The sequence below is a fragment of the Opisthocomus hoazin genome, chromosome 7 (genome assembly GCF_030867145.1).
Source record: "Opisthocomus hoazin isolate bOpiHoa1 chromosome 7, bOpiHoa1.hap1, whole genome shotgun sequence".
NCBI classification, from domain to species: Eukaryota; Metazoa; Chordata; class Aves; order Opisthocomiformes; family Opisthocomidae; genus Opisthocomus; species Opisthocomus hoazin.
In genome coordinates this window covers 5621510-5634204 of record NC_134420.1, presented here as the reverse complement: position 1 = coordinate 5634204, position 12695 = coordinate 5621510, and the positions used below count along the sequence as shown (strand labels likewise).

General features: G+C 38.0%; 1 protein-coding gene across 3 annotated transcripts in view; it reads right to left on the bottom strand.

The window, feature by feature from the left end:
- Nucleotides 1-12695, bottom strand: part of NELL1 (neural EGFL like 1) — a 302534-nt gene that overhangs the window by 221535 nt on the left and 68304 nt on the right. For all 3 annotated transcript variants that reach the window (XM_075426698.1, XM_075426696.1, XM_075426697.1), the window contains exons 6-10: nt 11228-11300; nt 10899-10981; nt 5412-5546; nt 4453-4555; nt 883-956 (exon numbers count right to left, since the gene is read on the bottom strand). In XM_075426698.1, the coding sequence (XP_075282813.1) occupies nt 883-956; nt 4453-4555; nt 5412-5546; nt 10899-10981; nt 11228-11300 (468 nt within the window). The remainder of the gene's footprint in view (nt 1-882; nt 957-4452; nt 4556-5411; nt 5547-10898; nt 10982-11227; nt 11301-12695) is intronic.

Here is a 12695-nt window from a genome sequence, read left to right as displayed (position 1 = left end):
ACCAGATCATTGTAATCTTTTCCAAATGTTTTACATAATTGTTCTAGCATACTGATCTGTCAATAACATTTCTAAGTCTCCCACTTTTCACCCTTCCCCCTCCACAAATTCAACAAGATGTAAAAACAGAAAATACTTGAAAATTACACGTGAGAGCAAATATGTTTAAAATATCTATACCCTTCTGAAGTGATAAATCATATTTAAAGCACACACATACTCACAAAAAATACACGTCTCAGCAGAACAAGGGGCATTTTATAATCATCTACTACTACTCTCTTCTTCTTCTAAGTCTAGCCTTGACAACAACTGGTTTCTGTCATACTCACACGCCACGTAGCACTCACATTCACTAACACTCCATGAATGTTGCTAACACAGCCTCCTTTTACCTGTGTTCTTAAATACTGACTGTAGTTGTCTAAGTGTTATGAACTTGCCAAGAAAGACCCTAGTGCAGTCCAATACTTAGTAATTCACCTCAATCACTAGCAGAGCTACATACAGTTTAAATAATACTAAGGTAAATTTAGAGTAACTCAAACAATATAAGGCAGGTTGCTTCAAATCTTAGCAATTTGGCTGAAATTACTAACTGGCTCGAGATGCTGCTGCCTTTCTCTGGAGCTCATGAAAGCAGAGATAAAGGAGAAAACATCCCTCCAAGTCATTTTTGCCCTATTTTTCATTACCCGGCAAGGGTCATATTCCTGTCTTGTATTCATGTTTGTGGCTTTGACTTCAAGGTCACCTTTTCAAGACAACAGATGTCATACTTGCATGAAGGAAGCCTGAAGAAATGCACTAACTTATCATTGTCACTTTTGAACACCACACATACGTTTAAAATCAGGAAAAGTTTATACAACTGAAACTTACTCGACATTCCCTGCAGCTCTTGGTTAATACTCGTTGACCTTCTGCTAGCACTTTGCCTCCATAGATACACTTTGCTGTCATTTGAGAGGAGCAGGTGAGAGATTAAAAATAAGTTACATCAGTATTGAAGTACTAAAGAAATGCAAAGTATAACATGAAAGTAAAAACAGTAATTACATACACTGAAAAAATACGGATATGTTAAAAATATGATGCATTTTGCTTTCATCAGAGGTCAGTATTATATATAATTACCAACGAAGTAGCTAATAATAAAATCATTTTAAGAGCAAGCAGCAAACCTTTACACAAACTAAAGAGGAGGAATAAGAGCATAAGACAATACATACTGGACCAAACACTAATGGGAGTATTCAACAGAAAATATTTTCATTACTGACATTCTGTGGATAAGCTACAGCATTTGTGCTACTAGAGGTCTTCATGACTCACTTCAAGAACTAGAGACATTTATTAGTGTACTGTTCATCAAGAGAATAATATAAGCACAGATTTCAATTAAACCTTCAGATTTTCTGTGAGCACAAAGGTGAACTCTTCAACTTGCTCGAGCACTGCACAATGGGATTAGATGCAGCGAATGACACTACTGAATCAACAAACTGTAAAAATCTGTTTCAGAAAAATATTCTTAAAGCACACATGAAATAAGCAGATTTCCAAGGAAACTGAAAAAATAAACTACTAATAAATTCTTGCCTAAAGTTTTGATCCTCTGCTAAAGATAGCCAGCTCCACAATCGAACCAACAGACTAGAACATGTGAGCACTCCATCTCAACGCAAAATCAACGAGCTTAGCTTGGCAATGCTGCCATCGTGAAGCAGAGCGTAACCTCCAGCAGGGCCACAGTAGCATACAGCTCGGTCTTGTATTACCATAACTATCACCATCCTCTCGGAAGTAGATGTCTAAATTTCAGTTCCAGAGGAGGACAGTAAATCCATTAATTAAAGGGTAAAACAGCTGGACTATTATGATCTTACAGAAACCAAGTATTCATCATACAGGCACTCTATATTACTAACCAAATCAATGCTAAACACTGATAAAATAACTTTTTGTTGTGGCATTTCAGCACTCTCTGCGCTTGACCAACAACAGTCTGACCTACGACAGTGAAAGGAGAGCTAAAGGTATGAATCCTATGTTGCAACTGAACAAAGACTTAAAAGTTTCCTGAGTCAAGGCACACAAACAGTAAAAGTGGAAGCATTCAAAGTACTCGGTTCTTAAAAAAAGTCACAGACTGTCTAGTAACTGTTTTACCTCAATTTCTCTCCTGAACACCAAGGTAAGGGAACCCAGCACTTACAGGTGCATGTGTGTACCCCTTACAGGTGATACCAGTAGGAGTATTCCACAGTAGCAACTGTCAGAGCCAGTTTGATTCCCAAATTTTAAACATAAAGGACTGCTAGATCAAACCTCATAAACTGTCAGACATAAATTTGCTTCTAAGGACTTTCTGTTTAAACTTACACTCTTGAAAATGCTCCTTTCTTTAAAAAAAAAAAAAAAAAAAAGGGAAAAAAACCAAACAGAGCTCAAGATTTTCAGATGAACTCAGTTTTCATCATCAACAATGCATTTTAAAACACAGCTTTTTCCTTTTGGTATCCTAGTTCCCCTCATTTTTCTAAAGCTGTCCTAGTTTTTATGCCTGAGTTGTTGTGATCTCACTTATGAAGAAAATTTCAGATCAGGAAGCTTGGTTTAAATTAGGAACCTCAGTAACTATTTTTGGGAAGATGAATTAGAGAAATTCCTTTTTTATTTCTGTCTTTTCCCTGGACATGACTTGCTTTTAACAAAAGAATGGACAAAACAGAAAGCAAGTTAACGTACAACTCAGAAAAATGATGAGATTTTAAACAAAATTATAGTCTTCTGTCAAATAGTAGATGAAAGGCTAACACAAGATGGCAGGGATCAAAACAGAAGAGCTTCACTTTTAAAACCCTTAACATACCAGACATTAGAACTACTTTGTTCGTTAACCCTCAGCTAAGACAGGAAAGTGTTCAATAATCCAGCCATTCAATAATCCCTAGAGACCACAAATTACAGCTGATGATTCTATCAGAGCTAAACAGGAAAAGCACAGAGAAATTAACACCTGCAGTGCAGTTCTTTGGAAAGCCTCAGCAATTACCACTATCTTCCCAGAAGTGACTGACTGTGGCCCTAGCACATCATTCTGTCAAGGAGCTGGCATTTACAATCAATTTCAATCAACTTCCATACATCTCTTCCCATTGACTGACATGCTGAGTTCTTGTCAGAATAACGAGTCAAGTTTGTGCCAATCACTGACAAAAGGCAAGTTTGATTGTTCATCTTTCCATTACAAATAACAGGAACACAGTTCACTCATGGGGATGTACGCTGAAGCTACGATTTCGTGCCTTACAATTCCTTTGTGTCAGATTTTGACCATTGTGCATACATGCATGACAGCACAGGAGCGTCAAGAGAAGCATTCAGTTTCATGAAAGGACCTTCTAGACTCGCAACATTACAAACCAAAAATCTTTTGAGACAAAAAATACATGCCAGCATGGCCACTTTACCAATACTTTACAAGTATTCTGTTCATAAACATCTTTTAGTAAGCAGAATACTCATGCTGACATATAGCTGAGAGAAATCAGTTGACATGAGTAAACGAGAGCAAGGGCAAGAGCACAGCTAAAAGACATCTGTGCATGGGATTAATGAATTCAATGATTGAAGAAGGATGACAGAATGCTAAAAAGTGTTATTATTTTCCTAATATATCTTAAAATAATTCAATATCCCTGTCTTAATGAATTATTGAAAAACTCATGGATGACGTTTACAAGTCTCTAAGATCGGCAGGGGGGGATAATTTGTGCTTCTTAAGGTAAGACTGGTGTCAGTACTCAGATAAAGTTTCTGTATATAAATTGTCTTGGTCCTTTGTACTACTATTAAGGCAACAAATATTGAATATTCCTTCCAGAAATGTTATTTACAGCTTTCATTTCCAGAAGAAGCAGCTGAAGTCTGACAATAACGCTGATCACTATGTTTTTTCTTTCTTCTCATGAATTTATTTTGAAATTAATTACAGCAGACTATCACTGCACACAGTGATACCAACCCACTGTCTGAAATTTAGTCATCGTTTTAAAGAACAACCTTCCAAGCCGAAATAAAAGACAGGCAAAAGACTACCACTCACTTCGTTACTCTTCGCTCCAGAAAGTTATGACCATAGGCTTGATGCTCCTCACATCAAGAGGAGATACAAAGTATTCAAGCCAATTAAGTCTTCCCAGCCCCGAACAAGAGAATGAATAACTTTACACTGACAATTGGTAAAAAGAATCTTAGAAGTTTGCAATGCTTGTTCATTTCTCCGCAATTATTTATTTTCTTCTTGTATCAAGTTTGCCACTGTGACTCATGTTACCTGAATTACCAGGGCCTACAAAAGTCATTACACGGTGGACCTGCTTTCAGGACAAGTTTAACTCTGCTTAAACAGAGGGTGAAACTAAAAGGTCTGTGTGATCCACTTACCCTTGCATGTTTTGCAGCATTGGCCTTCCACGTGCACTGGGAGAGCATCAGGAGGACAATCGAGAGGGGGACAGGACATCCTTCGGCACTCCACAACTCCACTCTAAGCAAAGGTTTTTAAGACAAAATTCAACTACGACTGTTGGTAATTAGTAACTATTTTATACAAAACACAGAAGACTGAAAACTGTTTAAGTAAATACAAATAGCATTGTGGATTACAGACCCATCCTTCAGCAACAGGTTTAATCCTATCCAACAGCAAACTTGAATCAAAATGCATCTGAAGGCAAACCACCCCATTTTGATCCATATTCCTGGCTTTATCCCTCTTTCCCTGAGCAAAGTGCAGTAAGTAGAATGCATAAGCCCATCTTTACAAAAACATAAGCACCACTTTCTGTAGGCTGTGACAATCATCTCTGATATTTTTCACAATCAGTTTTCTATTTTCTAGAGCAAATAAAGACTCTCTTCAGATATTTATCAAATAATATCATCGAGACATGATTTACATACTAATTCTCTTCTGTTCCTTGGTTTTTCAGAGTGATAAACACTGAGAACAGAATCTGCACGTTGTTACCATGCAAGATGCAACTAAGCATCTATGAATACTATTAAGATAATGCTTCCTTTATGAAAAAGCTACAGCAGTGAAGAAAATTCCAAACCAAACACAGACAATGCCACGGCTTCACCCCAAAACTGTCCTCACAGATATAATTAGAACAAATAAGAAAGCGTTGTCAAGGGAAAGCCGGTTTTATTTATGAAGCTTGCACATAAGCAGCGTCAAGTTTTTATATATTTATTTTACCATTTCCCTCCCCATTGTTCATACTGCCACTAGATGCATACTAAAAACATAATAATTCTCAGAGTTGACATTATGTATTCAAGGACCATTTTCACATTTTAATTAGGTTCTACTCTTTAAACTCTTTAGACATTCTTACTTTGCATGTGCAATTCCTGCAGTGATCATCTTCAACCCATGAGTCTTTGTCTCTATAGATCAATCCATTTACTTGACATGTCTTCTCACAATGACAGTCTTCCAATTGATTCAGTCTTGTTTCTGCATAATTTAACTATAAATGAAAGTAACTTGATGAGATTTCTTCAATTCAAACACATGATTTAAAAAAGCAAACATGAGAAAGCAGTATACTTATTTTTAGCTGAACCAAATTTGACTACAACGTTCGAAACACTGAACCAGGACGTCAGCAGGTATAAACTAACCCTACTCCTCGGATTTTGATGAAGCTACCCATGTTAACTGACAACGGTTTATGATTCACACAATTGTCTCTTGTACTGTAACAAACCCCACTAAGATCCCCTCAGGAATGTCTGGGTGCTACCAAAAGCCCACAAACTACAACTGTTTCTAAAAAACAAACAAAAAAAAAATCTTAATTGCTGATCAACCTGATTACAAGCCAAACAGTACAAAGACTGGCAGACTGACTTTTCCTAATCATCCCCATCTCATCATTGTTAAGCATCAGCCTCACTAATACTTTCTGACTTTCAGAAAGGTCTTAACCTTGTAATAGCAAGTGAGATTTAGAGGGGAAAGAAAGCATTTTAATTCAGTGTAGTACAAAGAATTCCCAGACCGTGATTAATGGAGCAGCCGTGCTCCTGGCATAAACCTTGGGCTGCTGGCTATCTCTTAACACTCCTTGCTGTTCCCATTACTTACTTGATTCCACCTACTACAATGCGTATCAAGAAGCTAAAACTGATGCATCTTTTCCAAGTATCACAGCTGCACACTAGCAATTGCTATGTTTACTGATGAGATACTATGCAATAATAAGCGGGGAAATACTCATTCACGTAGCAGCAGCAAAGGACAAGGATTTTTAAACCACCCTCTCCTAAGCCATATCGCAGACCTCCCCTTCATACAAGGTACCATCCTACCATCCTCCAGAGAGGAACAACCCCTGTTTATGCACACCTTGTACCTAGTGCCATGATCTTTAATCCCTAAGAGCACTCAAAATGACTTTCTCATTTACTAATACTAAAAATAAATAAATACAGACAATATTCAGAAGCAAATATGTACATTCTTCAGGCCTCAGACTGCCATTGCTCTAAAAATTACCCTGGTGTCAGTTGGATGTGAGTTTCTCTAGGTCTTGATTTTTTTACTTCCACATTTATCTTATGTGTATAAGCCATCACACTGAAGCCACTACAGGGAGGCTACCTAAATCTGGCACAAGACAAGATGAATGTATACTCTATTCTATTCTATGATGCTATTATCCCATGTTGTAGATTGCTACATTTTAATAGTAGCAAATTATGTTAAAAAAAAAATGCATAGCGCTATAGTATTTTATACATAATGACATATACCTGAATTTCATGTATTTCCATCCTCTAAAATTCCATCCACTTCAAATGAAAGTATTCTAATATATCCTTTTTCATTCCTGCCACTAAAAGAGCAATATATTTGGAAGAAAAAGAAAAAGAAAAGAAATACTAGGCAAATTTCTGTTGTTTTTTTTTTTCTCTGCAGTCTTCAGAAGAGAAAGCCCTGAATAAAAGCTCTTTATTTCCTAAATCGTTATTCTGGGATAACAGGGGATTGATGCTCATCTTCCCCAGACTCCTCGTGATCTGGTGACTTCAAAACTGCTTTTCCCTTTTTAAAGGCAAAACTATCCTCTTACTGAGCTGCTTGTTTTCATCAGAAACCCTTCTCAGGTCATTACATTTACAGTATATAAAGTATATTCAGTTTTGTTAAAATGGCATTTGACTAGTCTTGCACTTCTGTTTTATTTACATACCTTGTAGGAGTTTCTTTTAAATTAATATTCCCATACAAATGGGTTATACAAATTTTTGAGAGAAAGGACTTTAGAAATAACCATATTTGATAGTGGTACTTGATATTGTCCTTTGTCCTAGAAACTATTCCCTAGAAAAAGAAGAAAACTAAGAGAATAAATATTTTCGATTTATTAACTTCTTCTGTCATTTGCATTATCTTGATGAGTTTTACTTAAATATAATTTACCTCCTGTTCTAAGAAATATCTTTAAGCATAGCAGATCAATCAAGTAGATCACCAGAAGGAAGGCATGCAACAACAAACCCTCCAATACACGGGTCAAAGAACGTATCACAGCCCACAGAATCTGTTCAGAAACAATATCTAACTGTTACCTGCTGTACTAGATTGACCAGAAACATGTCATTTGTTTCTAAACCTCACACCTTAATCGAAAAATTTCTGTTGAACTCAATAAAACAATGAATTCCTTAAAACGAGCTGAAACATCCTTCCAAACATTGCCGAATACACACAACTAGATTTGTTGAACATTTTAAACATCAGCAGAAAATTCTCACGCTTCAAACATTTTTTAGGTTATGAATAGATATAAACTAATGAGGGAGCAGCCGCCCACACTATAACAAATATATTCCATACACTAACCACATCCTAAATTCTTAACATTCAGGAATATCTGGCAAGCTATTATTCACAAAGATGACAGAGTTCTGTTAGAAATGTATTGTTTCTGGTAAATACAACAACAAAAATATAGGAAAAAAAAAAACCAGCACAAAACCCAGCAAAATTTAAATGGAAAATATTGTTAATCAAAGTACTGATAGCCATATAAATGTAAACCAACCAGACTAACTAGTCCATCAACAAACTCAAGCGCTTGATTTTTCATGGTTTCAATCAAACCCAAGCTTTAACCTTTCTGACCTCAGCCAAGGAAAGATTAGTAGAAAGTTCTGTGCCAGAAGTCCTCGTGTAACAAGTACATCTGAATACAAAGCACACCCTAGTGTGGGCCCATAATTTACAAAAAAAGAAATTATATTCCACTCAAAGAAATGCAGGAGATGTCCAGACTTATTTCAGTAAATTGTTAAAGTTGCATTAATTGGCCACTATATTTGAAGAGGAGCTAACGGCATTCTAGCATGGCAGCTGGGAATGCTGAGACATAACACAATCCTTTTCTCCTACAGCAAATTAACATCTTGGCCAGATTTCCAACACTCTGACCTATGGTGTCTCTCTATTTAAGGACACAAGAATAAATCAGTTAAACATATATACTGGAAAGATTCAGCATTAATTCAAATAATGACAAAAAATAAAATAGGCTTTAAAAGCTATGTCCTTACAAGACAGGCAGGAAGAGGACATAATGGTGGTTAGCTTGTTACAGGTCATGATCCAGTGCTCCTGTACATCACACTCCATGACAAGTTGCTCTAGACAGCGCTCTGCTGGGCCCCTTATACAGCCCCTATGTCCCATCCTGCGCCAGCACTAGTCTCATGGGACCCAGAGGTAAAGCCTAAGCAGGAGGCTGCTCTCTCCTCCTGCCTAAGTACTGCATAATATGCGCTGCCAACCAAAATTACTGGAGCCTGAAGCCACTAGTCTGAGGTTTTCTTCCCAGACAAGCCCTGGCCTGAGATGTCATAGTTTTACATCATATAAACTGCACGGACACATTCACTGCGAACAAAATTCACTGGTCTATTCAGTGCTGTAATACAGCTGTAACCAGAGACAGAGGAAGAAACTGAAATCCTAGATACAGAAGAGCCTACAAGCAACAACCAGACATCAAACCATGGCGCCCACTTTTCCAAAACGTCGTGTTCATGCTCTGCATCTCTTGGTGCAGGACCAGGTGCTGAGGTTCATTGTTCATGTACCTTAGCAAGCCGCTCTCTGACCACGTGCCCTGCTAAACACCACCTCTGCAGGCAACTGCACAGCCCATCTAAGCCTTGTCATACATCAGCCCCACATGATATACCTGTATCTACATTAGTACCACTTCTAACTATTGTGGCTAGCACTGAAAAGGCAGATACAAACCTTAATGCTTCCCTCAAGTCCCTCCATTTTTAACTTGCATTTGTCTACCAAATTAACTTCCTTTCCTGCTGCATGCAGTTTTCCTGTACAACAATATTTCTCTAACAACTGCAATGAAACAGTCAGCGCACTGCTGTAACAGAAAAGGAACTCGCAGTGAAAGATTATCCCAGCACCACTTTACGGAAGCATAGAGTCTTTGCAGTACGAATACTGTGTTATTTGCTTCCTCTCGTAAAGTACTAGCAAGCAAAAATATAATTAACAGCAGAGAAAGCAAGTTACTCAGTACAGTGCATAATTGGAACGTGCTCATACCACCAGCAGGGCTCAAAATAATTGCCTCTCTTTCACAGTACAAGCAGCAAACTGAACTAAAAGCTTCACATTTCGCATTAGGAGTCATCCTGTCCAAAGCATGTCAGCTGACTAAGTGGCTTGTCAGTATAATGTGCATACTCTCTAAAAACAGTCTTTCCCCTTTCCTATTAGGAAGGAAAAGAACACTTAAAGGCAGCGCAATAAAAAGTGTAATGCTTTTACGCTAGTAGCACTACTATGCAAATCTTGTTTTTGAAATACCTGTTTGGTACCTACGCTAAGATTAAAGGCTTTTACAAGCTGATTGTAGTTGCACTTAAATCAGGTAATTAACACATAAGTGCTGTTTCAGATGAGACAATTAATTGTCCTTTACCACAGACCAGATGGTTCACCAACATTAACCTCAAAAAGTGTTCACAGATTACCCTTTAACACACATCAGGGGTTCAGTGACCTCTAAAACACAGCTTTCTACCCCAAAACTTCGCCACAGCCTTAGCTGAAAGGCCTTGGCTAACACAGATGTTGACTGTGTATTGCAGGAGTGAAGCCTAAAGAAAATCTCCAAAATCCCAAAAAAAAAAACCACTATAGCTCCCCATGCATCCTATTCACAATCCAAACCAGAGAGGGGGAGGAGGAGAGGAAAAAAAACCACCACCCACCACAAGCACACACTGCACCACACCCCGCCTGGAGTTGGGTTAACTTTCACACTGGTAAAACCCATTGATCAAAGGTGATGTCAAGATCAGCACAGCCAGCAGCTTCACAGTCACTTCCATTTCGGGGCCTCATTTCCATTCCCAGGAAGGAGACTACGCCAGCCCTGAAGACTTCACAGGACTTCCCACAAGCAAACACGCACCCCTCTGACAGCATCACATGGTGAGGAAATTGTTGAGGGATTTCACTCCTTTGTTTCTGCATTTATCCCTCAGCATGAAAAGGGAAATCACGCTAAGGCTTCTTACAAAAAAATCAGACCCTGGGCATTTTGTCATGATCTCAGAAATAATAAGGCAGACAATAGAAACCGTATAAGGCTTAAGTGACATCCATGAAGCTGTATATTTAAGTCCACTGCAGCCAGAGCTACTGGCAGAAGGAGGGGAAAAAAACGGTTCTACCATGAACATGTAGAATAATTACAAAAGGAATAAATAATCTCACGTTGGTCTTAGCACAGAATGAAATGGGCAACTGACAAAGAAGCTTAGGTACCTACTTTTGCAGTCATTTTTGCCAGGAGTTCTTGCAAATCCATGATTCCTTGCACCAGACTTAAGAAATCACTGCAGGTTGGGCATGCTCAATAAAGGAAGAGTAAAAAGAAATGGAAAGGAAAAGAAGAAAAGACACAATAATCCATAAGTAACCAACTGTACATCAGACTTGATTTATCTGAACATAAAATGCAATCTGTTTACACAGAATTTTTGCCTTCTGAAAGTCAGCACACGCAAAAATGACGAGCCTGAAAAGATTATTTTTAAAACAAAGAAGTAATTTGTGTGAAAAATCTAAAATAGAGAGAATAAAGAAATTGCTACTTACTGCGATTCAGATTAGGACACTGCATTATGTATCCATTAGGTATAAAGATGACTTTCACATCTTGAATAACACCCTTTGTAAAAGAAGAGAAAACTGGTAATACAGATTACAAGCATTCACTTCGATCTGTACAAGCTGTTTCACAAGTCATTTCTGAAGTGGGCACAAAAAAATTGACCAGCTCACTCTTCTCGAGAGGAAAATAACCAAAGATGGACAAAATACAACAACTCCTCCTATCTTCCTGTGTGTTTGGATATTAATTTTCATAACACACAGAAATAATACTGCTTTGTCTTTTGCAATTACCAAATATAAGCTGCTTAATGTCCTAAAATGGGATGAGACTGGGGAAAAGCAGTGAAATAATATCCTTTATTCAAGCCAATGACACACTTTTGTAAAAGACAAAAAGCAAACGCAGCAATACTCTTTAGTGATTCAGCATGTGAAATCAAACATTGTGAAAAGAGAAGTATATAGTGCAAGAGGTAGGCCAGCGTCTACACTTCAGTTGTTCAGTTTAGTTTAGCCTACTAGCTTTGTGTCTCAACAGGCAGTTCATATAATCATGCCATCGGTTAGAATTAAATCCTCTCTCTAATCCAGACAGATGGAGAGATCCCCTATGCAGGACCTCAAGGTCAGAGCCAGCTAGCGCAGCTTATATGAGGCCCAGAAACTGCAGCGAGCAGGACAGGAGAGAGGAAGGACCAAAAGGTCCAGTGCCGGCTGCATCCTCTGTTGCCCCTGACTTGCAAGGTATCCCCGACAGGCAGCAGACACCAAGGGTTGCCCAGTGTCCCTGCACACCCGGGTCCTGAAGAACCCTAGATCCTTCAAATAGTCTAGAAAACACTGAAGCTTCTGTTTGCTTTTTTAAGCTCATTACAAAGCTCTTGCTCCATCTTTGACTGCATAACACACTTACTCCACAAGATCCACTAGCTTTAATCATATCATGGTCACTAAGGGAGAGGTGCAAGGCAAAACAAGGGACTTCTAGTGCTGCTGTTTGCACTTTCCCTAACAGTTAATCAGATGTTGTGACATGGCTCTGTCTCCTGTCAGACACAGAAGAATTTCTTTAATTTGAAAGGAAATTTATCATCGCAGCAGTTATTATCTAATTAAATCACTGATTTGTAAGACTATGTTTTAATCTTCAGTTAAATTGCAATAGAGTGAATTTTGCAGACCAAGGACATCATCACTTGTTCAAAATGTTCAGCTCTATCCGTAAATAAAATATAGGCCTCAGATAGCCCTAGAAGCCTGGCAAGTAGAGTAACTTCTAACATCTACGTGTTCAGTTGCTAAAACAGCAGAAGGTAATCAGCAAGCACTGCTTCCTGCTTACTGTTTCATGATCAAATATTAACTGAAAATATTAACAGACATAATCAGATCACACTGTCTTACTTGCAGAAGTATATACATCTATTAACCTTTTCATCTATGAAAGTAA